Source organism: Cricetulus griseus, chromosome 3 (genome assembly GCF_003668045.3).
Source record: "Cricetulus griseus strain 17A/GY chromosome 3, alternate assembly CriGri-PICRH-1.0, whole genome shotgun sequence".
Classification (NCBI taxonomy): Eukaryota; Metazoa; Chordata; class Mammalia; order Rodentia; family Cricetidae; genus Cricetulus; species Cricetulus griseus.
Window position 1 is genome coordinate 245,175,037 of NC_048596.1, and position 26,847 is coordinate 245,201,883.

General features: G+C 42.1%; 1 protein-coding gene across 1 annotated transcript; it reads right to left on the bottom strand.

Moving 5' to 3' along the window:
• Positions 1–7,235: 7,235 nt before the first annotated feature.
• Positions 7,236–17,545, bottom strand: Slc17a4 (solute carrier family 17 member 4). The gene is made up of 11 exons (XM_035441514.1): positions 17,455–17,545; positions 15,183–15,382; positions 14,101–14,334; positions 13,927–14,014; positions 13,399–13,485; positions 11,909–12,027; positions 11,633–11,794; positions 10,558–10,690; positions 10,335–10,482; positions 8,781–8,871; positions 7,236–7,370 (listed from the first exon to the last, which is right to left on the bottom strand). The coding sequence occupies exons 1-11, from the start codon at positions 17,543–17,545 to the stop codon at positions 7,236–7,238; spliced, it is 1,488 nt and encodes a 495-aa protein (XP_035297405.1).
• Positions 17,546–26,847: the final 9,302 nt, after the last annotated feature.

Consider the following 26,847-nt stretch of genomic DNA (forward strand, 5'->3'; position numbering starts at 1 on the left):
CTTTTATTGACCAATCAGGCCCAGTGATCTTCCTGCCTCTGCTTCCTCAGTGCTCAATTTTCAAGTATGTACCCCTACGCTGTACATTTTTACATGGATTCAGGGAATCCAACTCAGGTCCTTGTGCTTACAAACCATTGAGCCACATTTTTGCTTTCTGCAATTTTCTGTTGTCTATTTTATCTGGAGAAGAAAAGGAAAGAAAATACGATGTGAGGAAATAGGAGCAGTCAGAATAGACAGACATTCCTCCCCCCCCCCAAAAAAAAAGAAGACAAAAATGTGTCATCAAAGAGGGTTTTGTTGTTACCCCTGGCTGTTTGTTTTGGAGAGGAGTACAATTGCTTGTGAGCTGATGTTATGTGTGAGCCACTGCTCATTGGTCATTTCTGTTGCTGATATTAATGCACTTTTCTAATATCTATTGTGGTTTGAGTATGTTACTGAAGAACTCCTGTGTAAGAGTTGGAATCTGTGTGATGATGTTGGATGGGCTTGGAACTCCCCGTGGAGCCCAGCCACACTAGTCCAGAACTTTCACTCCCATCTCTCAGGCACTGACATTACAAAAGTACATACTGGCACATGGTTTTTAAATTCTATTTTAAATGGAATCTTCTCATTTTAATTTTTGTGTTAAATACAATAGAAATGCAATTAACTTTTGTAATGCCCTACAGTTTTATTAAGCTTATCCTACTAGTTTTTAGTGGATACTGTTTGATTTCTCCATAAATGAAATTTGCTATCTACAAATATTGCTAAATTTACTTCTGGTTCCAATCTGGATAACCTTCATTTTTCTTCTTCTCTAATTGCTCTGCTTAAAGCCTTGGTATAAAAAATGAAAGCAAGGGGCAGGAGAAAACATTTATTTGGTGTTTTTCTTTGTTAATTTGGGTTGGCTTGGGTTTTTTGTTTTGTTTTGTTTTTGTTTTTGTGGGGTTTGTGCGTATATGTGATGATTCAAGATCTCAATAAGTACAGCTTAGACTAGCCTTGGACTTTCTATATAGCCCAAGCTGGCCTGGAACTCATGACTTTCCCTGCTCCATTTCTCAGTGCTTGAGTTACATGTCTGTGCCACCATGACCAGAATTAAGGATGGGTATATTTCTATTGCTCTGACCTCTGGGTAAAAACAGGCATTTTTAAATTGTTGCAAAGCTTTTCTCCACCTCAACTCTGCCCGAGCTTCACTTTGGGGTTATAGATCTGCTATGTGTGCCCTAGACTACCCTGAAGGCCACCATTGAAACACCACAATTTGGCCTATTATACAAGGACTGGCCATGATTTTCTAAGAACCATATTGCCACAGATAGGCCACCTCACATTAGGAGAACAGAAGTGAACTTCTTAGATAAAATCTGTGGACTCAAGGCAGTGACAATGCCGTTGAGAGGTGTTCAAATACCTGCATTCCCTTCCCTGAATAGAGTGCATGGTGATTACCTGCAGCAAGTCAGTGCTCTGTCCAGCTGACAAGATTCTGATAGACAGGGAGTAGGCAATGAATAATTGACATATAGAGCTACACACACACACACACACACACACACACACACACACACCTAAAATAGTATAAATAGATGCAGAGGTCATGAGGGAGCAGAAAGGTTGAGTCAGGTGTAGATTAGAAGAAAGGATGTGTGATAGGTAGGGTTTTAGTTGGGAGGGTGGTAGGGAGGAAGGGAGGGAGAAGGGAACTGGGATTGTCATGTAAAACAATCTTGTTTGTAATTCAAATAAAAAAATGATTAAAAAGTATAAATAGAAAAGAAAGACATGTAAATATATAACATCATGTAGATATGCAGGACATTGAAATCAAAGCAAAATAGTAGGGAAAGAATGAGGACAAACTGGGGACTGGAGGAGGAAGAAGTAAAGGGGACAGAGGCGTGGGAGGAAGGCACTCAATGTACGTTATCCGCTTGTATGCAGCTGTTCTCATGTGCCATATCCATTGAATATATACAATGAAACTTTAAGTTAAAATAAGTAAAACCAATTGTAAAAAGACTAGAACAGGGCTGGACATGGAGACACACACTTTTAATCCTAACATTCATGAGGCAAAGGCAGGCAGATCTCTGTGAGTTTGAGGCCAGACTCTCTATATATTGAGTTCTGGAACATTGAGGGTTACACAGTGAAACCCTGTCTCAAAATAACAAAAGCAAAATCAAGCCAACAAGCAGAAAACACAACCACCTTAGAAACAAAACAGAATAGCATGTGCCTTCTCCATTGTTGTTCTAGTTAGGATTCTGGGTGTATACCCTGGTTTAACATCTTGGCCTCACCCTCTCTGCTGCTTCTAGACAGGGTGTATGGATGCAGAGGACTTGGTCTGGATGCCTGTTAACAGCCAAAGGTCAGGTTTACTCCAGTCCATCAGATAGTAACCTCTATAGGTGGCAAAAGTGATTCTTAGAAAGGGCAGATGGTGCTTGAGTGCAGGAACACGGAAATTGGAGTATGTGCTTGGTGCAGAATCACCAAGAAAGGTTTTATATTCATTTTCTTAATAACAAATTAGTTTATTAAAAGCTGAAATTTGGGAACACAGAGAATGTAGCTATTACTACTATAATGTCATATGCTGTTTTGAGAGCTGCAATATCAAACTACGGGATTGCCAACTCTGTGGCACAGTGGCTTTTTCTTTCCTAATTTTGTTTCCAGGGTGCAGCCTCAACACATAGCACTGAGTATCTCCATGCCCTGAGACTGGACCTAGCAAAATACTAAAGTTATTCAGATATTTTCACATAGGTTTCCCAGGGTAGGGCAGAGGAAGAAGGCAAGTCGACACCTGGCAGTTGTATTTATTTTTATGTCCATAGGGGAGACAGGTGAAAATGTCATGTATAACCTGTCACTGGACAAGAAAGACAACTTGAGAAAAATCTCCTAGCCTAAACTAATTTCTTTGAGGTGTTGGCACACTCTCTGAGTGCAAGGATTCTCCAGTGACATCGCTGTGTGTTTTGCTTTTCCTTTTCTACAAAAGTTAATAGAAAAGTGAGCACCTGTGAAGCATGAGGTCAGAGTCCTTATTGAAAGGAAGTGGAACCTGCCTGAGACCACCGTCCCCAGAAAGCCACTAACACCAGGAGTGGGTGGCATGAGGATTCTGAGGGGCCAGTTTCACACACTTTAATCTGTGTGCTTCTTTTGCACTGTGTATTATATGTAAAAAGTTATATGTCTGAGTTTAAAGGTGGATTTATTTATCTGTCTTCCTCTATGATCCAGTACACAAACATAAGATGAAACTTTACAACTTCATGAGAGGCCTTTTGGTTTGGTTTTGGTTTCATTCATTTTGTTTTCAATTTTTAACATTCATTCCTCTTTGTTGTAAATATACAAACCATTTGAAAAATCTTAAATTGTTTTTATTCTTTCAGGATGGCCCATTTTGAAAGAAAATATAGAAAAAAACAGCTTCCTCTTTGATGGACCCAGAGAGTAGTCAAACTTGTTTTATGCCGCAGTTAAAGATGATTGATTAACATACAAAAAATAGGGACTGGCAAGATGGCTCAGCAGTTAAGAAGACTGCTTTCCCAGAAGACCTGGGTTTGATTCCCAGCACCCACATGGCAGCTAACCATGATTAATTCCAGTTTCAAGGCCTCTTCTGGCCCCCACAGGCACTGCATGCTTACAGTGCATGGACATACATGCAGGCAAAACCCTTGTACGCATAAAATAAAATTAAGTAAATCTCAAAAAAGAAACAAAAATAAAAATAAAAGAGTCATGGGAAGTAAAAGAGATAGATTAATGAAGACCTTGGATAGCTGACTCTGTGCCTTTAATAAGACCTGGGTCAGTTGCAGGATTGCCAAAGAGAGTAAAGGTGTCACACCAGGTTTCTGATACTGTAACACCATAAGAAAAAGAGCCCATGGGCTCTGAAAGCAAGGCATATAAATTTGTGGGAAAATTGCTTCCTTTTCTCTTGTTCCCATTAGCTTTAACTGTCATCTTGACATAGCCTACAGTCACCTGAGAAGGAGTCTCAATCACAGTATTGGTCAGATCAGATTGGCCTATGGGCTTGCCTATGGAGGACTGATTGATTGTTAGCTGGTGCAAGACAGTCCAGCCCATGGTGGGCAGCACCACCCTGAAGGACATAGTCCTAGGCTGTGTAAGAAAGCTAGCAAAATATGAGCCTGTGGGTGAGCTGGCAAGTAGCATTCCTCCATGGCTTCTGCTTCAAGTCCCTGCTTGAGTTCCCGCCCTAACTCCCCTCAATGATGGACTGTGACCAGATGTGTAAGACAAATAAATTCTTCCTCCTATAAGTTGCTTTGGTCATGGTATTTGTCACAATGTCAGCAGGGCAGAAACTAGGACATTTTCCTATTCCATTTGTGCCCTTAACTGGTCTTCTATACCATCTCAGAGCTGATCCAATAAGTGACTTATCAAACATTTATTAGTACTTACATAAACGGCGCCCCAGACTTTTCTGAAGATGTGTCAAATGATGCATGCCCTGGTTCGGGAATGGACCAGAAGAGGAAGAATGTGTGCTTGTTCCAGGGGTTGTATGAAAGGCAAAGACCTTGCCTGGCCACCAGCTGGGCATCTCTGCCATGTCTCTCTTCTGTCTAGTAAGAACATTGTAGCCTTTGTCTTACCCACAAACCACTCATGCACTCACTGTGCTTTCAAGTAGAAGGAAAGATACTTAGATGAAACCCTCTTTGGATTTCTCACTAGCAAATACGGACATGACCTTGCACTGTCAGTAAAAAGGTAATGCCACCTCCATTCCATCCTTGTTATCTTCCTAGCTGGGCTTTAGGTCACAACAGTCCCTCCTCAACCCTCTCCCAGGAACTTCCCAGTCATGATTGAGGCTTTCCCTTCTGCCACTTTCATTTCTCAACTAGCTCTGCCTCAGGAGTCTTCAACAAGCTTCCTCCGAACTTTCTTTGATTCTGGATCCTGTCACCTTTCTCCATCCCACTCTTTTGCTTCCACGGTCTCAGAAGTGGACCCCTTTCTTCTCATGCTGCTTTCTACTTATCAGCCAGAGCTCTGCAGATTGATGCCATGCTGACTGATCACCTCTCTTTGTAATTCATCCTTTCCACTTCTCCATCCTAAGAATATTCTCTTAGTTTGCCTTTTATTATTTTTATCCTTCCTCCCTCCCTTCCTCTCGCTGTGCTTTCGCCCTTCTTTCTCTAATCATCCGCTAACTGACCATTAAACACTGGAAATCTTGAAGGATTAGTCATAGGCTCTCTTTTATGTCATACTATCCACCCTGGCAATCTCATTGAAAATTGAAAAATTTGTTACCAAATTCATACGGGACCCCAAATGTCACATGTGCCATCCAGACCTTTGTGTCCATTTTTCTGTTTGTGGTCTTCATTGTGTATGTTGTTATCGTTGTGTGAAGCATCCTCATTGATCTAACAACAAACCAAATGCAACTGTTGCTGTAGACAACATCCACTCTCATAGAGTACTAGACTGTGGCCAGGCTTTCCACTTGCTTATCTCCCACTGTCCCCTCCACCCAGGCCACAGACCACCACTCTCCTGGACTGCACTGTCACCTCATAAACAATTTTTTATGCAGTGTGGCCACTGAAAATCAGAACCCTGATTACATCCCTTTCCATTAAAATACTGCCACTGATTTTGCCATAATGACCAATACTCTTCACTGGGTCCACAATGCCCTGGATGTTCTTGACTTCAGTAATGCTATAACCTCCTCACATCCCAGTTTGCTCTCATTCACTCCTGATTTTTCTTCTTTAATCGCCTCCCAGACAATTCTGCTCTCATTCACTCCTGACTTTTCTCTCTTTGTATATGCCGTGGATCTTCCCAGAGATTCTTCCTTGAATATTCATGCCATCAGCCTCCTATATCAGGTAACTTTTTTATACCAGCTCAATTGATGCTGTGTAATGGTGATGGCCAGCACTCACCATTAAATTAGTGCATGACACTTACTTATTCTAGTAAGATATTCCATATTCCTCCTTGTTCCATATTCCACAGCTATCACTGCACACTCACTTGTGATACTTTGATTAAAGTTATCTATCCTTCTGTGATAGTGAGCTATTTCAAGCTGTGCATGACTGTGATGTCTGCCATGTCTTCATACACACTAATATATTCATTAATATTCACTTAGTGTTTGAGTGTTTATGTTCTCTTTTGTAGTCACTGTGTCATCCATGTGGATCCTTAATGCAAAGAGACACCACACACTCTCTCTAGTTCTTTGGAATGAGCTGGAGCAAGCATGGGTCTCACTGACATTGTTAGGAGACATTCTACACTGAATGAGATTCATGGAACAATGGCTGAAACCACATGAGTCAAAGGGCAGCTATGATGAAACTGATGCTGCAAAGCAAAACGTGAGATCAGAGACACACAAAGCAATGTCTGCTCACTAAGACTAAGACATAAGGGATTTGCACAGATCCACATCCAGATGGGGCCCACGTCAGAGTGGAAGCAAAGAAGGAAACTGTGGAAGAGTTGACTCCAGAGAGTGCCTGAGTGGTATTTATATTCTAGAAGTGATTTTGATCCAAAGCCAAGATCCACAGACAGAAAACTATCTGGAATAGTTGCATTCTATTACCCAACTTGTATTAGCTGAAGAAAGTTCATTCCTTTTTGCATGATAGATTTACTCTTCATTGTTCATTATTCTGATTGTTTTCAATTAGACTCTCTGCACACATCAAGACTCACAATGGCTCACAATGGTCACAAGACCACTTTGGCCTCCTGCCAAATGACTTCAGCATGTAGACATTGTTTTCCAGGCTGTCAGGTCTCTTGTTGATAGCTTACAGAGTTCATGGTACCACTCTCCCATGGTTCCAATTCATCACTCCTGTACTCTGGCTTCCTCTTTAGTTTTGATGGTAAATTGTCTTCCAGCACTTGATGCTTTTACCGTGGCAACAGGGAAAAGTAGAGTATTCATAGAAAGTCGGACACACCTGTGCTTCCAGGAGCATACCCTTATAAACAACCAATCTTTCCCTTCCCTTGTGAAACTTCAAATTGTATGGGGGGAATTACCTTTAGTATCACATAGCAATGATCTCTGAGATGACCCTGGAAATGAAGTCCCTTCCAGTTAGATGACTTTAACAGCCAAGGCACAAAAGGAGATCTTTGAAGGGAAGTGTCAGGATGTCACACATTGCTCACTTCTCTCAGAGATGGGTGAATGTCTGTTCCTTAGCCCAGTCCTGTACCTCTGCTTGGCCAAAGATGAGGTAGAAGAGCAGGCCTACTACATCAATAGCAGCTGCCAGAAAGAACACATTTCTCCAGCCAAACTCTGGATCCTAGAGGCAGGAAACTACTTGTTAATAATGGTGGCTTGCTTCTTGTACCCTGGTTCAGAACAGGTGTGGTTCTACACCTTGATGCTCCTTCTCCTAACTAACCCAGTCTTTATGACTCCCATCTTGCTCCTGGGATATACTGCTACATGTCTAACATCAGGCCATCACACCCCCTCTTCCCTCTGCTAGACAGCATTCCCCATCAGGCACTCTTTTGACTCACTCCCTCATTTCTTTCCAGTACTTGCTTAATGTCACCTTTTCAAAGATTCCTCCTTTGACCACATCAATAAACCAGTCTTGTTTCCTACTCTCTTCTTCTCTTAGCACTTACCACCAATATGTCTATAATTTAGTTTTCTGTCAATTTTTTTCAATATAGATTTCATGGGATAGGATTGGGGGACGTTTGTGTGTTTGTTTGCTAAAACAATTGCAAGAGAAACAAGGTCTATGTGAAAATTTTCCTTTTAACCAATCCCTAACTGTATTTTCAGAGACTAGAAAGGAATGGAAGCTTCGAGGGCAAGAAGTGACTTGATTTCATTAAAACAAAAATTCTTTGTTAATCTCCTATCATTTCCTGAGTTACTGATTCAAAGTCATGGGAATGTTAGAAATGAGATTTTCATAAATTTCACAGACATCCTTTTCCATGTGAAATGTGTATCTCTAGAATTCTTAGGCAATTTTCAAATCATCAGGTTTAATTATTTATTTATTCTTACTTTTTTCTTCTTTTGGGGATTTGTTTGTGAGACAGTGTAGACCAAACTGGCCTCCCAAGTGCCTTGCTTATTTTAACTACATCAAAATGCAACTCCAGGATGGAAGGCTTCAGAATGAAAACCAGCATCCCAGCCACTCTGGTCAGGGTGCTTCTGCTCTAACCAAGGAGCAAAGAGTTTAACGAATGGCAGAGCATAGGTGTGAGGTGCAGGGAGCTTTTCACTCATCCATTCACTAAACATCTTACTCATCAATTTCCAAAGACTGGTTAGTTTCCTAGACAGAAAACCACTTCATCCTGGTTTTCCCAGATCATTCAAGATGTTAACACTGAAAACTTCTCAAAATCATGAGAGCCCTCAGCTTGAGATAAACCACGATGAATACTATACTGTAGGAGAAATACCATGAATATTACTGGAAATGTGAGATTTTTTAACATGAGAATCTTGTCTTGTAAGAGTTCACAAACCACAACCCACGGCACTGAGCATTCTCACACACATGGAATATGGAACTTCTCTACATAAGTTGAGCTGGGAATGAAGGTATGTTAGGGCTCCAGACTCATGAGCTTTGAGGTCTTCCTCACTGAGGAACTAACAGCTCCTTAGACTGACTTCTACTAACTACCACCATTCAGTTTCTTTTATTGATATTCCTTACAATGTTTAATCTTACCTGACCAATGAAAAATCCAGCAACAGTAGGAGCTATGCCTCCTGATATATGAGAAAACACTTGCAAAAGTCCTTTGAGAAAGCCAGCATACCTGGAAAAGGACAGTTTCACGTAAGCAAAGAACTCAACTTGGTTTCATTGCACTGTGGTATCTATATGATTATCTCTGGGGATGCTTAGTGTTAGTATTCTGGCGTCTGTACTGGCCTGCCCTTGGAGTTCTGACAGGATATGTCAGCAGATACAGACACTAAGACACCTCCTGTGCACATTCACCATGTTACCTTTTAAAAGGGCCCTGCCCATCTCCCATCTTTTTCTTTCTCTCTCTATCTCCCTCTCTCTCTTTCTCTTCCACCAATTTTGTCCCCAGGGACCAGTCTCTGTTGCCATCTCTGCCCCTTATTCTTCCCTTTCTCTCTCCTTTTCCAATAAACCTCCTATGTGAGTCCTATTGTATGGTGTCACTTCTCTTGGCAGCATTTTTTAAATTACAACACTTAAGATGCTGTATATTAAACTTGAACAAAACATGCTAACTAATGATACTTGTACTCCTATGCTACAGGCTCAACCCTTCAGGGGTAGTCTATGCTAACATATCAGCTTCTTGGTTCTTACTATTGAGCCCAACCTTGTAGCCTTGTTTAGGGATACAAAAGTCTCCTCCTTCTGCATCAAAGACCTTCATGTGATGAAATGGTTATACTCTGAGACCAGCCTATCTCCCACATGTCTCAGTGGCCCATTGTGTAAAGCTGAAATATGTCCTGTTGCTGAATTGGACCCTGGAAGTTTTATGTCTGGTCTCAGTTCTTTCTGACCTGACCCACACCAGAGAAAATGATTTTTCCTCTGGTTCTCTGTTTTTCCCCTTTATTTTTGTAGATGTATATGCATGCACATGCATGCTGGCATGCATGTATATGTGTGAGCTACATGTGGAGGCCAGAGGAGAAGCTTGGGTATCATTCTTCAGGTGTTGTTCACATTTCTGTTGGAATTAGTGTCTCTCACTAGCTTGGAAATTCCTGAGTAGGTTAGGCCAGCTGCAAGCAAACCACAGGAATCTCTGCTTTCTCCACCTCCCCAGCACTGGGATTAAAAGTGCATACCTGACTTATTTTACTTTATTTCTTATAATGTGGGTTCTAGGGGTGGAAGTCAAGTACAAATGCTTGGCTGACAAGTATTTACCAACTGAGCCATTTCTCCCAGCACCCTCTCCCTCTATTTAAGCTTCACATAGGCCTCCATGACAAGATCTCTTGAGACCGTCCAGTAACCAATCTCCCCTGCATTCTTCAGCAGAGACTGACAGGAGAGGTGTCTGCATGGCCACAGACTGCTCTTGTTTCAGCTAGAAAAGGCTGCATTCACAATGACCGACTAGCCCAAAGCCTCTTCCAGGAGTTACAGAGATGTAGCACTGATGTTACTATCCCCTGTGACCTGATGCATACACTATCTTTCACCTTTGCATCAGAGCAAGGGTAGGTAGGGTCCCTGGACCTGAACTGAGCTTCTATGAGGATAAGGCAAAAAGATCCCTACCGTGGAGCAATATCTAAGAAGTTAATGAGGGCTCCTGAATCACAGAGGCTGCAGAAGACAGACGATAGTACCAAGAAGGCCATTGTGGTGATACGGCTGGACCTGACCCAAGGCAGGGGCACGAGAATCCCAGATGAGACAAGGACCCCTGCAGCACAACAAGAGACATAAAAAAGAGGCTCCTGAGCTCCCACAGCCACCCAGAAGCCAGCTTGGCTCTTACCTATGGCAGTGAAGAGCTTCCTGATAGTTACGAGTTGAAGGATTTTCCTGGAGAGGAGAAAATCTGCCAACAGACCACCAAGGATAATGCAGACACAGCCAAACACGAAGGGCAGGGCTGACAGGATTCCACTCTGGAGATTGGAGCTGGGTAAGTACAAGCATCCTCAGCACTGTCCCATCATGGACCTGACTTATCCTGATGGATGCTCTGTGTCTATCACTTTGCATTATATACATGTCACTTTCAGTGTAAATTGAATTCTTTGTTACTATAATTCTCATTTACCTTTAATTCTCAGGGGGATAGGCACATAACTTAATCTTCTTAATTTTTTTTTGACAGAATGTCTCACTATGTAGTCCTAGCTGACCTAGAATTCACTATGTAGAGCAGGCTGGCTTAAATTCACACATATCTTACAGCCTCTGCCTTCTGAGTGTTGGGATTAAAGGCATGTACTACCATACCTGGCTTCAGTAATTTTTAATAAAAGCAAAGAAGAAAGGTTCCCTTCATATATAAAGACCACACAGAAATAGTTATTTTTAACATTTCGAACTAGTCCTGTAATCCCACAGTGGGGAGGTGGAGGTAAAAAGACCTGGATTTGGAGGCCATCCTCAGATACTCAGTAAATTCCAGGTCAGACTGGACTATTTAGTGTAACTATATGGCGGGGGGCGGGGGACGGGGGACGGGGATCAAGGAAGGAAAGAAGGAAGGGAGGGAGGGAGGGAGGGAAGGAGGGAAAGAAGTCTAATAACATCTTATTTGCAACAGAATTTATTAATCTTTTCAAAAAATTATGTTGCCAATAGAATATCTTATTTATAAATGCTGACTTCATTAAGTATAAAATTTTTGTGTGGGACTTTTAAAAGTATAACACCATGGCCTGATTTGGAACCGTACCTCTGCTCAAGTAAGCAGTGGACCACACTGAGGTCATTGTGAATCCAAGTTAACTGGTTGCATTTCCTATAAGGTATCCTGGCCTAATCCCTCATCCTGCGGCCACGAGTGAGATCATACAGACAAACCCAATGACTGGGTACACCTTCTTTGTACTCACGTCTCTGAGGTTTGCTTGAAGTACAGAGCTGATATACGTGGGTGTGTATGCCATTATCATGGATAACAGCCAGTATTGGCATAAATAAGACACTACAATGGCCCAAAGTGGGAGAGATTTGACCATGGCTTTAATGGGAAGTGACCAGCCTGGAGAGCAATCCTAAAAGAAAACACATGTGATTATCCCCCCATCACAAAGTAGGAGCTCCCCTGCTACAAATACCTCTGAGACACCCAGGCATGGGGAAAATGACAGGGAAATTCCTCAATGTACCTCTTGAGCCAGTGAACACACAATGTATCTCTTCTCACTAGAGCTGATAAAGGGGTGATTCTGTGGGTCATCATATACGAGAGGAAACCAGATCAGGCAACAGACACAGCCTATTCCACCTAGGATAGAAGACCCAGCCAGCATTGTATGGGTGTTTTCTTCCAGTCCGATTATTCCTATGGCTGTCAGAATAAGTAGGGCTGATACCTTACTCCCATCCCCTACATTGCACCCTTGAATGACATTATCATAGTGGGTACTTTGCCACCACTTGACTTAGGTCTTGTTCATGTAACGTGCTTTTGCCTATGCCCGAGGAAAACTGTCTTTCTTCATTGTCCTCTAGGGAGGAACATACTCCAGTGGCTCCATGATCCAAGGAAGATGAGAGAAACAGAGATTAGAGGTCACCAGTTGTTCCATGGGACTTCGGGAAGAATGACAGCTGCTTCAAACCAGTGCATTCACAGAGGCTTAAAACACACACACACTGTTCCACTGAAGAGCCACACAAGCTCTTGGTGCACTTCCCCCTCACAAACGAGCACCTGTCAGCACTCCTCCTTTTGGTTGGACTGCAAAGTTCTCTTTTTCATTGAGCCTTTTCCTGCCTTTGGTTTATCTTTCTTGTTTTATATGCAATTGATTACCTAGACCATTTCTCCATGTAGAATGAAATTAATCATCATCAGAAAACTTATCTAATACATTCCTTATTACGGTGATGGAGAACTCAACATCACCAGTACTGCATGGCTCATCCAAGTTGAATGTCATCACTCAGGTGCCATCCACCTAGTTTTTGATCACAATATTTCTCAATGGGCTGGAATTTACCAAGCAGGATGGGCTGGCTGGCAGCAAGTTCAGGGTCCTGCCTGTCTCTGCCTCCCCAGTGCTAAGATTAAAGATGTGCACCATGATACCCCCCCCCCGTGGGTTCTGGAAATCAGACTCAGTTCCTTATGCCTACATGGCAATCACTTTACCAACCAAGCCATCTCCCTAGTCTAGATAGGCGAATGCTGATAGTCTTAAAGTCATAAGATTACTCAGCTATATATTCAAGCTACTAAAATTCATACTAGTTTCTTTTTTCAGACTGATTTGTTTTATTTTATATGCATGAGTGTTTTGTCTGCATGTGTGTATGTGCTCCTCTGGAGGTCAGTAGAGGGCACGGGTTCCCCTAGAATTGGAGTTACAGATGGTTATGGGCCAACTTGTCAGTGTTTTGAACTGAACCTGGGCCCTCTGCGAAAGGCAGCAAATACTCCTAACTGCTAAGCTGTCTTTCCAGTCCAGAGAATACTAAAATTTACATGTTCTTTTATAAATCAGCAAGATTTACACCATGACTAATTTTGAAGATGGTCAACTTTACATAAATGCTACCTGCTAGACTTTGGATAGCCAGAGATATGTTCATCACAGGTGCTCAGCATTCTTTGTCATAAACATTTTGAGATTTTTAAAAAGAATAAACTTACCAAAGATATAGAAAATATAAGGCCATCCGAGGGTCTGGCAAAGAAGACCACCAGAAATGAGGACAAGGAATGTCCCAAGCATTGACCCTGAGCAAAAGATACAAGGACATTATGGGAATGAGAGTTGGTCTTGGGAATCAACTTGCTTCCTACAGAGTTGAGTGATGGTGCCTCAGGGTTTGGGTTTGATCCGGACTACCACAATACAAACCCTGCTCCTTCACTCAGCGACTGTATAATATGACACTAACAGTCTATTTGTGTCTTGGATTCTTTACACTGTGTACACACTCATTAGATGATTTATAAGGTTCCTATGAGGGTACAAGAAATGAATGTATACAAAATCCAAGAATTTGGTACATTGTTAACACGCTGTTCTGATAAAAAAATAAAAGATGGTCTATTTCTAAAAAGCAAGAATTAAGAAGACAGGCTAACTAGGATACAAAACGTTCATTCTCTTGATAGTCCATTGATGAGTACTCTTGGGCAGTGCATATAAAATGAAATTAAGATACCAGTTACCTGATCCCGCGATGGTGGTGAGTTGACTCCTTTCCAGTGGGGGAGCCCATTTGACCCACACTGAGTATTGACCTGTTAATACCATAACCTGGGGAAAATGATCCATTCTTAGAGATATGAGATCATTCTAGAACATAGATATATGCCAGTTATAGTTGGTAAAGATCTTGATACCTGAGCTATGCCTTGGATGACCCGAAGGACAATGAGCAAGGCTACTCCAGCATCAGCCGCCAGTGGAATGAAGAGAGTCAGGATTGAAGAAATTAACAAGCCTGCTCCAACCACATACTTGGCTCCAAATACTCCAGCCACATAGCCAGTGGGGATGGGAGCTAAGAATGATCCATAGCTTAGGGAGCTGAGGAGGATTCCCTGGATCTCAGGAGTCCAGTCATACACAGGGGCCTAGACGACAAGGAGGGCTTTGTTGTTTGGCTACATAGGTGGCTTGTTTCATTTCATTTTGGTTTTGAGACAGGTTCTTGCCAGCCCAGGCTGACTTTGCTCTCTTAGTCCTCTCCTCCCACCTCCAAAGTCCTGAGGTTACAACTGTGTCACACACTTTGCTTAGCTGTTAACTATTGACTGTAAGACTTGAGACACAAAAAGCAATTTGCAGTTCATTTTAACCTCTTTTAAATTCTTCCAATTCACCAGTCTCATAAAGAAAAAAAAGTCCAATTATATGCACCCATGATTAACTGACCAATTAAAATACGGGAGTCCATGCTGGTGTGTGCCTGGAATCCAAGCACTTAGGAGGCTGAAGCAAGAGGATAATGAGTTTTAAAGACAGACATAGAAAGTCCCTGTCTTAGAAAGGCAAACACATATAATATCCATATCCATGTAGGATATATATGAACTACTATATTTTATATATTATAGATAGATACATTATATATATGCATATATATATATATATATTAGATACAGGCAGAAGGAAAAGCTCATAAGGAAAGAAACTTCATAGCTGAGATATTGAGCATTATGTGGAAGAGAAAGTTGACATAATCTATGAACCTGGTTTTGTGATGATTTTCATCCTTATAGAAGAAGAATTTATTTTTACTAAATGATTAACCATATTTCATTCTGACTTTGCCATGGTTTCACTTATAGACACTAAATAGAAAGAGATAAAAGTCTTCTCAAATATGTGTTATGTTCTCATGCTAAAGGGATTTCATTTTCTCATAAGATGGCTCTTGAATCAAAGAAATAGCTCAGGCTCTCATAAAACATATCATTACCTTAGATTCCTGTAGTGTTTCATTCCAGAAGTCTTGGGAATTGGCAGGGGGTCTTTCTGTGGAAGTATTTAGCTGGCTGGATGCTGCTGTGGTGTTCACCATAGCTGTTATGGCAATGCTCAAATTCATTTGTTGGGTGTAAATTGAAAAATTACAGAGCTGCAAGATAAAGGCTAGACCATGCCTCAGTGAACAGAAGCCTAGGAGGAAAAGGAACAAAAATCATACAGTCAGCCTGCTTTCTTCCTACCCTTTCTAGGTCTGGAAGAGGCAAAAGGCTTGTGTCTGCTTGGTTCTCACAAGTATAGGGGGTGCAGACACTGTTCTTTGGGAGACTCCATTCTCCTGAGATGGAGAGCTTCTTCCTTGGAAGCAGAGCCTTAAAGAATATATGGAGAGCCAGCCTCAGAGATGGGGTTATCAGGACTCTGGAATGAACCATCAAGGGCTTGAACAGGTTTAGAGCAAGAACCGTCAGGAAGCTGAGATTGCTGTGTGTATTTGTGGGGAGGGGGTGAAAATTATTCCCAATTCCCTGCTTAAGCAGATGAGATCAGTGTCATTTATAACTATTAACAATAAGATATTTAACTTGTGCAGGGCTTTGAAGGACTAGTATGAGTGACAGGCTAGTGCTAGGTTGAAGTTGTGTATCATCTTCATCTTAACACAGTAATCTAGGCTTGCAAAAAGCCTGCCTCTGTTCCAATCACTTTAGTTTGATCACAACTGGGAGGCAGAGGTAGCATGTGGTCACTGTGGTCAAACTCTGTGTTTGCGTTTGCAGCTTCCAGGTTTCATCCAGGGAGAAGATGAAGCTGGAGTAGCCAACGCGGCACCGTTGCATGTAGAGATGCACTTTTAAAATTGAGGATTGATGGATATCACCTTTGGCCTGAGTCTAGGCCCATTTAATTCTAGGACCTCCTTCTGAAAGTTACAGTGGAATTTTGGCCATTGTTGTTTTAATGTGTCATATTTCATTAAGGAGTGTGGCCAGGTTGTCTTCTCCATGCTTCACCCATGTACTCGTCTTTTCAGTGCCCCAACATGAAACTGTAATCATCAGTTAAGCCCCTGAAGGTTTTATCAAGTACTTTGTGTTGCTTCTATAACTAAATTAAGTTTATTATTATGTTTTTATTTGTTTGTTTGTTGAGAAAGGGTTTCATTATGCAGACCAGGCTGGGATTACAGGTGTGACCGTGACCAGTGCTTGTCATTTTCATGTTTCTTCTTTCCCTTGGGCTTTGATGGGAAACATGATAGACAGACAGACAGACAGATAATATATACACATTTACATACAAATCATGTGGGAAAACAATTCTTCTTACTGTTTGCAACATCTTTTCGTTTTGCCCATCAACATGGTAGGGAGAGTATTCTTGCTAGATCAGAATTTACTGAAAACACTTCTTTATGTTGTTGCTTGTGAGTGCGCCATGTACTTCAAACATATTAAATATCCTACTCCTATTTTAATATTCATGGGTTTTATCTAATTCCTTTAAATCTTGGAAGCAGTCACCTGGATCTCCATCCCAGATGCTTTACTAATAGCAAGTTTTGAAAGTCTCTGTGGCTCCTGAACTTCACCAGGGTTGTAAAATAATTTGTCTGTAGGTGCCTCAGTGAGAGCTGAGCCATTCACATATTGCGCTGTGATGGCGGCTGCTACTATTTGACACTTTTTGCATTCTTAAAATAATCTTTCACTCACAGTTGTTTCTAATGACAGAATCGTTTGTCTTGTTACTTTAACTAGGATCTTACTTCAACTAGAATTCAGCGTATGTAGTTGAGTTGTATTTGTAGTTGGTGACATATCTATCATTTTGTCCTCATCGGGGGAAAGCTGTTAAGTTTTCATCTTGACAGTGATCTGAAATGAGTTAAATAGACCCCAGCCCTTAGCCCTTAGCCCTTGGCCAAAGGCCAAGCTCAGCTTCCTATTTCAAATCTGCTCTGAGGTGATTCAGATTTGTTGGTCCCCTGGTTTTTATGTATGTTTTGTTTTGTTTTGTTTTTGATTTGGTTTTGGTTTTTGGTAGCTTTTTTTTTTTAAGTTGTTTTGTGTTTTTGTTTTCACTTCCAAATAACGGCCACATGATTCTGTTCTTTTCTGTATGCTTTCAAGATTACCCGTGAGAAATGAAGTAATTACAAGTAAAAATGCCTTATCACCTTTAAGCTCTGTTGGCTATTGGCAGTAGTGAGAAAAAGGAAGTTGGGAGACATAGATCCTATTTTTCTCATAGCCAAGGTTTACCTTTCTTGAAGGATTGTTCTTGGGTCATGTTTAAATTGCTGTCATTGGGAATGTCTCCCACTCTCGCCTTGATGTCTGCTCCAGTAGACATTTTGTCTTTTTCCTTCTAAGGTACAGCATCTACTTACTGAAATAAAAACATGTAAGAGCAAACACAGACAAGAAAGCACCCTGTGTCTTGTATGACGTGGTCCCCATCTTTGGCTCTGATAGTAACCAAATGTGAGGGCTTAGAAAAGCAAAGATAGAGCCAAATGGCTACTTTAACATGAAAGACACAAAACCTCAACCATTCTCTACAGTAGCCCACAAAAATATTTTGAAATGTGTACAAAATTCCCTGAAATTATTCATATGTTTATGCATCTTATTTCAACAATTCTTGATAATTATTATTTTATATATCTGAGGGCTTATTAAGCTTCACTACAACTGAAAATTTTATGGTATCCAATAATAATGGCAGTTGTAGGTCATTTTCACCATAATGAGATCACAATAGCTAGCTGTATCTTTGAAAAGGGGAATCTAGCCTGTATTGTCTAGATCATCTATAAGATTCTTTCTATATCTGTGTGGTCCCTGTTCTTAAGCTGGAATTTGTAACACCTGGACATGAATTTCTTTCTATTTTTTTATTTAAATTAGAAACAAGCTTGTTTTACATGTCAATCCCAGTTCCCTCCCCTCCTCCCCTGTCCCCAACTGACCCCCTACCCCATCCCCTTTCTGCTCCCCAGGGAGGGTGAGGCTGTCCATGGAGGAATCTTCAAAGTCTGTCATATCATTTGGAGCAGGGCCTAGGTGGACATGAAAATTTTTAGCCACTTACGTGAAATTTTATCTGGAAGATTCCAACAGACTAAATTTTCTGGAGTAATACAAACTGTCCCGTTAAAACAATTAGACTAGGTAAAATCTGGCAAACAATTGTCCTTTGAGGATGCAATGGAAATTGCATGTGATGTAGGGCTGAGTGAGGCATAGAGGTATAGAGGCAGGGTCTGTCGGGGTGCAGGAGTGTGGCCCAGGAACTATGAAGGATGAAGCCAGGCCCATGCCGGGAATGAGATTATAAGGAAAATCCTAACACACAGCCAGAAGCCCTAGAGGCCCCCGAACTTGAAGAATCTCTGCACATTCCCCAGCCTCTAGTTTAAAAATAGGGACTCTGGAAATCCCTGGAGAATTGGGGTTTTGCATTCACACTATATTGTCTGGGAACTAAGCCCCTAATGAAAAATCAAGGACTATAGCTAGGTTCTTTTGATGTACACAGGCCACAGCAAATTACTACAGGCAAAGTTCTACTTAATACGAGCTCGTGCTTCAAAATGATGAACATCCAGAGAGGAAGCCCCAACTAAGCCAAGTCATCAGACTTAACACCCAGAAGACATTATATATAATTAAAATGATACTTAAAGTGTTTAAAGAGGGGCTAGAGAGACAGCTTAGCCATTAAGCTCTTTCAAGGGGGCTGTTTTGGATTTCTGGGTGTCAGAAGGTTATGTGCACACTACCAGAGGAGAACAGTAACCATCAGCTGCAAATTCTTCAAGCTGCAATAACTACTGATCAGGCAAGACATGCTGCTTTAGTTAATTTTCTATTGCTGTGTTAAGACACCATGACCACAGCAACTGACAGATAAAAGTGTTTGTTTTCGTGTACAATTCTAGAGAATTAGAACCCACAATAGGGAAGCGAAGGCATGACGTCAGGGGCAGGGAGCTGAAGGCTCACATCTTGAACTGCAAGCATCAGGCAGAGGGTACACATTAGGAATGGAACGTGGTTTTAAAACCTCAAGGCTTGCCCTCACTAACATACGTCCTCCAGCAAGGTTACACCTTCCCAACCTACCCTGTAGGGAGCAGAGGAAGCCGGGATTGAAGTCCTGAATAAGTATGTATTAGTGATATGGGCACAGCCATACAAGGACCAAGGCATCAGACCCATGGGAGATGGCAAAGCCTTTCCCCATGTGGGTAGTCTTGAAATTGGCATAGTCTTCTTTTTTTTTAAAGATTTATTTATTTATTATGTGTACAGTGTTCGGCACCAAATCTCGTTACAGATGGTTGTGAGCCACCATGTGGTTGCTGGGAATTGAACTCAGGTCCTTTGAAAGAACAGGCAGTGCTCCTAACTGCTGAGCCATCTCTCCAGCCCCCAAAGTCTTCTTCTTTTGGTCCAAGTACCAGTGTTTACAGATGATTGATCAAGTGCATACAAAAACTAACACTGCAACTCCCTCCTCCTGGATGTTTACAGCTTCAGACTCCTTGCCTACAAAGACCTCCTGCCAAGCAAGACTAGCTAACTTCTTCTCCTTGGGCTGTACATAATAAACATGCTAAGGTTCTGGGTTGTAGGAGAAGTAGGTGCAGCTCCATCAGAGGATACACAGCCTACTCAACCCTAGCTTTTCTGTATGTGCGTCTATCATTTTTTCATTCCCTCATTGTCTTTAGTCAAGATTGCAGAACCAAGTCACATGGGGCATAGCACTACCCAGCAGTGCCACTAATTGTGGATCAAGATTTCAAATGCCTGAGACTATGGGGTCTTATTCAAGCCACCACACATGCCCATTAGAACAATAGTGGCATAAACATCATGAGTGTAACCATCCACATTCTTCTTATATTTAAGGCCAATTCTACAAGAAGAAGTTCATTCCTGGCACCATTTACCAGCCAAGAACTTGTGGTTATGGCTAGATAGGTCATATTCCCTACTGCTATTCTTCTGTTGAATGGGCATATTATTAAACCAATTCCTAATGTCTTAATATATGAATAAATTAATACATCTTATGATCCTACTCAAAGAAGCTTCTATTTGCAGCAAAGCAGAGAGACACAATTGGTCAAGGTATGGAAAATAAGAGACTGCAGAATGTTCAGTCCTGAATGGAACACACATATACACACATAAAACATAAATATAAATGAATAAAATTTAAAGCAACAACAACAAATATTCACCACAAAAAACCTCTGATTACAACCTATAAGACATAGAAATTCTTCATTCTGATGATATCTCCGTGTGTATATGTATGTGTATGCCTGTGTGTGTCTCTCTGTGTGTAATGGGACTCTTGTCTCTCATCTGAACATACACCAAGAAAAAAATAGTACATTCTGACCCCTACTGAACTTGGAAGGGACCACCTCAGAGGTCTCAGAAGAAAGAAACTACTGAATCAAACTCAGCGGCACAAACTAACCGAGATGGACAAGCAGAAGGAATATCTTATCCATCCAGATTTTACAAAAGAGGAAGAGAGGCAGGGCCAACTCATAGTGGCTACTTGCTAGGGAGCATTTATAGGGCTACACATATGCCCGATAGAATTTGTTGGGGGAGGGGCAGAGGCAAAAAGGACAGAGAGAAGGGGATTTGTGAGTTCATATGCTTTTGAACTCAGAGGGCCCAAGCTGTAACTGTGGGTGTATGTTGCATAGAGGAGAAAGCACCCACCCCATGCTGAAAGTGTGTCATGTCTTCTGTGTCTGGGGCACAGACACACACATCCTGTGTTAACCGGATGTGGATTACTTGAGAGAAATCAAAGTCAGTCACAGCTTTCTAAAATCTGCCCAAGCACATGGCATAGAAGTTGTTCTGTGACCACAGCAGAAGTGGACTAAAAGATGGTCAGCAGCTGAGGAAAGAACCAAAAGGCATGAGTCACCCTGAAAGGAAAAGGACCACTGAAGTCCCCATCTAAAGATGCAGCATGGGCTATCCACTGGGTCAAAAAGACACTGCCTGCCTCATATCTGGTTCAATTGCCCTAGCCCAGCTCTGGAAGAGTTAGAAGCTTTAGCCAGGACAAGAGGAGAGGGGAGTGGCTGATAAGGGCAACATGAGGCTATCCAATCAGCCCTTCCCTCCAGGGTGCAGCCTGAAATTGGGAAGTTTTACTTTAGATAAAGTTTGGAACTTTATGTTCTCTGTTGTAGTAGGCCTATTGTCTATGATGTTGGGATTATCTGAAGTCTGAAATGAACTTCTTACTGCCTGAGGATGAACACAGACAGAGAAATTGGAGGGCCAAGCCAAAATAAAGGAAAGTAAGGGAGGAGGAAGTTTCTGGTGAGGCAAAGCCATTCTTCACCTGCTTTTTAGGGAATACAAAATCATTACATTGAAGAAGATAGGCAGCACGTGCTGGGTTTGGTATGAACCCGTGTATCGATGTCATTGCAAACGTCACCTAATTTCCAGGCATGTCACCACTACAGCTAAAAGTGAACGGTCACAGGCAAGACTCCAACTTACACCATCTGCGATTAGACTGATGAGCCTGCCAGCCTGCATTGAAATTCAGAAATAAACTGACGGACAGGTTAAATCCAAACCAACACTGAATGGCAGAATCAAGTGGGTCAAGCCTGAGGACTCTGCTGGAAAAGCAAAATTGAGGGGCAGACTCTTATGCACACCTTAGGGAGACTGGTGGAACAGAAGTGTCTACCATTCACGGAACTGAAGAAAGAGTTCAGGGCAGCATTTTCCTCTGTAGCTTTACAGACCCTCCCAGTGAAGCAATGCCACAGAGCTCACTGACTGCTGGCCCGTTCATTGATTCAGTAAACATCTGTGGAATAAATGGAATGCTCTGCTTCCGTGGCTTTCTCCAGCATGACTAAAGGTCTTGACTCTCACTCACTGCTTTCCATAGATACTTCACCAGAAGCGTGTATGCCTGAAAATGGACTTCCTTGAGTTTGTGACATAAAGTGGAGTTTGCCAGTTGACGGATAAGGGTGGGACAAGGCTGATGGAGGCAGAGAGACAGGCCTATGGAAAATATGCAGGACACATGCCCTGGTGAGTGAAAGGGTGCAATATAATAAGAAAAAAAATAAAAAGCAAGGAAGGCATAGCTGGGAGGCAAGCGGGAGAGTATGGATGATAATGACTAAGGGGCTAACTCTGACAGAGAGGGCATCTGCTTTGCTTAGTCTAACCAACTAGTCTGCTGGTACCCAGTGGCTATCTCTGAGCTGAGAGGGAAGTCCAGCTGCACATGAGCATGGTAGCAAAAGATGAAAGAAGTGGCTTTGGCTTGTTTTGAAGGCAGAGGGCAGTCTGATATAGCTAGCCCAGGGTGAGAATGGAGATTCAAGCTAGGAGCTGAAATCAAAGCAGCAGGCAGGGGCCACAGCATAGGCCAGGGTCCCCTAGGCCTGGCCAGGAACTGGAATGATGTTAGCCAGTGTGTAATACGTGCAGGAAAACAAGGAACAGCAGGCTTGGGCGGCAGCTGTTCCCACCCTGTGTGCAATAGATGGTGCCTGGGCTGAGCTGCCTTCCTTGAAATAGCCCACATTCAGTGTGTGCTAAAGAGATGGGTGTGGAGATGAGAAAGGCCACTGGAGACTCTAGGTGGGTGGCTTGACGTGAGAGTGTGTCCAATGGAGAGGTGGAGACATGAATGGGATGAAGTTTTCCCAAAAGACAGAAACCATTTAATGTCATCCACAACTCCCCAATAGTCTTCCTGCCCAGGCTTTGAACCACTGCATGAAGCCATGTGGGGTTTTATTTGTTCTGTCCCTCCATTTCTCCATGTAATTTCCCAGGGTTTAGTCTATTTAGGTTAAGTTGATCTTCGAAGATTGTTAAAAATATTCTTTAAGATATCAGCCTGTATTGCCTCAATCTGTTGGTTAATGCTGTTTCTTTAAATTAGTGTATCTCACAAAAACAAGTTAAACGCACGAGTGCTATGTTTAATTTTCTAGCTTCAGTAGCTCTTAGAAATGTAAACCCTGAGTTGACAATCACTGTTTGTTTCTAGTTGCTTCAGACAATATTCTCCCTTGATCTCCCCCCCAACCCCCCCCCCCCCCGCAAACTTTCTGTCTCCCTCCCTCCCTCTTCTGGAGTTCCCAGGGACCTCATTTGATTTAGGAAAAGGCAGCATCCTGTCTCACTTTTCAGAACCATCTCCCAAGAGAAACACAGTCTTGCTCACCACCTACAATCTCATCAGGAAAAGGCCCCATTCCCACATCAACAAAAACAGAGCAAGAACGTGAAAGCAAACCTGAGGAAGGTAGAGTGCATGGTTCTGATTCCGGTCATTATCAGTTTCTCGGCTTTCTGCAGTTGTCTAACCCTTAGGGGTAAATGATTACTCAGAACCTTTAGCCCTTATCTTAGCAATGGGAGGATTTTATTGGCTGAGCCATTTAATGTTTAACTTTGTTTTATTGTTTAATTGATAAGCAGACCAAGTTCATTGAATCTTCCTCATACTTGGAGTTCATCTGGAGTCACATATATCTTTCCTGATACTCAGACATCCTGGTACTCTGCCTGTGTCATTTTGAAATTTACATTGATATGTTTATTTATTTATGTGTTGAAGTCTGTGTGGGTAAATGTTCAGTTGTTGAGGTCAAAAGACAACTTTGAAGAGTGTGTTCTTTCCTTCCAGCATGTTGATTCCAAGAATAGAATTCAAGTTGCCAAGCACAGTGGCATATCTTTCCCTGCCAAGCCATCTTGTCACCCCTCTGACCAGCTCACTAATAGTAATGTCACCTTCTATGGCCTCAGAGGTATTATAGCCTTCAAAGGATGGGGTGACATCTTGTCTCCTTTGTGGCAATTTTCTACCATACCCATGTCTAACAGAACTAATTTTATACAGAGCACAGCTTTTGACCTACTGCCTTCATCAAAGCCAGGTACTTATGGCTCAACACATTCTCAGGCTAGAGGCTTACTGCTATGTGGTTAATCAAGTGGTTTTAGCACTTGGCAGCTACTATCCTCCCCAGCTTTCAGCAGCAGTGGGCACAACAGAGCCAGCAGCACCTTCTGCTGTTGTAACTCTCTTACAAGCCTCAGGCACTTAGGCCCTCGGTCCTACAGTAATGGGTGCTATATTGTTCAGGAACTGAGCCATTGACAGAGACTGTTTTATGGCTAATGGACCTATGGTATCTAAAACCCTTTGGTAGCTCTCTGGAACTCTCCCAATGACCTCGTTTTCTTGTCTTCAACTCATCACAGCTCTCATCATCTCTGCCACCTCTGCCCCTCTGGCACTTGCTGCCTTTGTCATCTCTACTGCAACCAGTGCTACTGCTCCACAGCTGCGGCTGTCATTCTCAGATCCTCTTGTCATTTCCCCTTTCTTCCTGTTACCAGCTCACCCAGCCCTAAAATGGGAAAGATCAAACAGGTAAGAATAGACCACTTGAGAGAAGTTCTTCCTTGGGCTAGGGCCTCATGTTGCCATCAGGATGATGACTCCCAGCTGAGAGTGAACCACATAGCCTCCTAGTGTAGACAGAACAAGGTACAGCAAGGGAATCTGCTCCAACCTCCAAAGGATGCTTCCTCCAAAAGAACCACACTTGCGTCCTTGGGAGGGGCTTATGCAAGTGAAGAATTGTAGGAGCCAACCGTAGATCTTTTTGTAGTCACGGGCAGCATTCCCCCTCTAGTGAGTGAAAGGCTTCTGAAACAGTCTGGGGAAGTAATAGGCTTATGTTTGAGCACCTGGCAGCTGTGGGTACCACCTTACTGTCTCAAGTGGTCTTCGGAGTGTTCAAAGCAGCAGGGCTGGCATAAGGAGAGGGTTGTGGGCTATGGGACAATCAGGGTACCACAGAAGAACCTAACAACTGTTTGTTAGGAAGTCAAGTGGCCCTGCCCTGGATACCTTAGTTTATTTGAAAGAAAAATGAATATTGTAAGAAGTGCTTATAACAAAACACATTGTTAACATTAACAGCAATTTAACAGTGCTTTACAATTCATTTACAAGGCTTAACTCCTGCCTCAGTAACCCAAGGAGATTCAGGTCCTTCAAATCAGTCCCACAAGAAGCAGTGGAACTGCTGGGAACTGGAGAGAGTGAGGCGAGCTGAGAAGCAGCCAGGTACTGTGGTGAATGCCCATAATCCAGCACCCAGGATATGGAAGCAAAAAGATTATGAATTAGAGCCAGTCTGAACTACATCAAGCAAGAGCTGGGATGTAGCTTAAGAGTAAAACATTTGCTTAGCATGTGCAAGGCCCTGGCTTAATTCCCAACTGGAGGGAGGGACGGACAGAGAAGAAGGGGGGGACAGGGGAGGTATATTAATAAGAAAAGTCAATTCTTGTAGGATTAAAAATAATCTCTGCCTATACTACAGAAAATCACAACATATGATTATAAAGACTAATATACTCTACCAAGTGAAAATGAAAAATACTTTTTCAGTTTAAAAACCTCAAAAGAAAAATGTAAGAGAATACGGTAACGTATGACAAAGGACTGCCTTCTTGAATAAAGGATCCCAGTGGTGGGTGGAGAATATACAGTAATAGTCCTGTAGATATTCAGGTAAAGGAAAATATTGCAAAGAATACAAATGGATTTATACAAATAAACTTATAATAAGATAAAAATTAAAACTGAGGCAGTTTTTGTAAATGTTCAAAATTGTAAATTTTCAAAAATTTGATAAACTAGAATTAGAAACTAGGGAAATATGTGTTTGGATACAAGGTTAATGGATGATATGAAGTGAATGTCTGTATCCCTGAAATTTATGTTGAAGCCTTAACCTTCCACATGATGGTATTTGGAGTTGGAGCTTTCTGGATATAATTAGGTTTGGGTAAGGTACAAAAGCGATCCCCTCCCAACAGTATTAGCGTCTGAGACAGAGGAGGAGGAGAAAGAGGAACCAGAATTCACTCAACCCATCCCTCTTCCCCTCTCCCTTTCTCTCCACCCCATCTCTGTGTCATGGGAGCTCACAGTAAAGATACTGTGCTGGGATTAAAGGCATGCACCACCACTGCCCGGCCTCAGTTTTTTTTTTTTTTTTTTTTTTTTTTTTTTTTTTGTGGAGTGGAGAGTGGTTTAAAATGAGCAGCGCTGTGTGTACATGTGGAGGCCAGAAGCCCATCTCAGGCATTGCTTCTCAGGAGTAGTCTATCTTGTTTTAGACAGGCTCTCTTACTCTGGGACATGGACTAGCTAGACTGGCTGGCCAGAGACTCTCAGGGTCCCCCTCCCCCAATGCCATGATCACTGCCTTCATGGCACTAGGGTTGCAAACATGCTCACATCCTCTTTATAGCTACAGTACTCAGAGTTTCTCTGTTGGTGATACTTTCGGACATTTGTTTTGAAATGTCTTTGTCTTCAGTATCAAAGGTTCTTTCTAAGCACTCTGAACTTCAAGGCGGTGATAAGGCGTCTCTTTATTAGCAGTCTATTGCTGGTGAATCAGTCAGCTGCTATTCGGACTCTGTTTTTCACTTTCTGACTGAAAGAAGCTGCAGTGACTATTACAAGCAATCTCTAAAGTAATGTCCCATCACTTCTTTACTTCTGCATGTTCTATTCTCAGGGACACA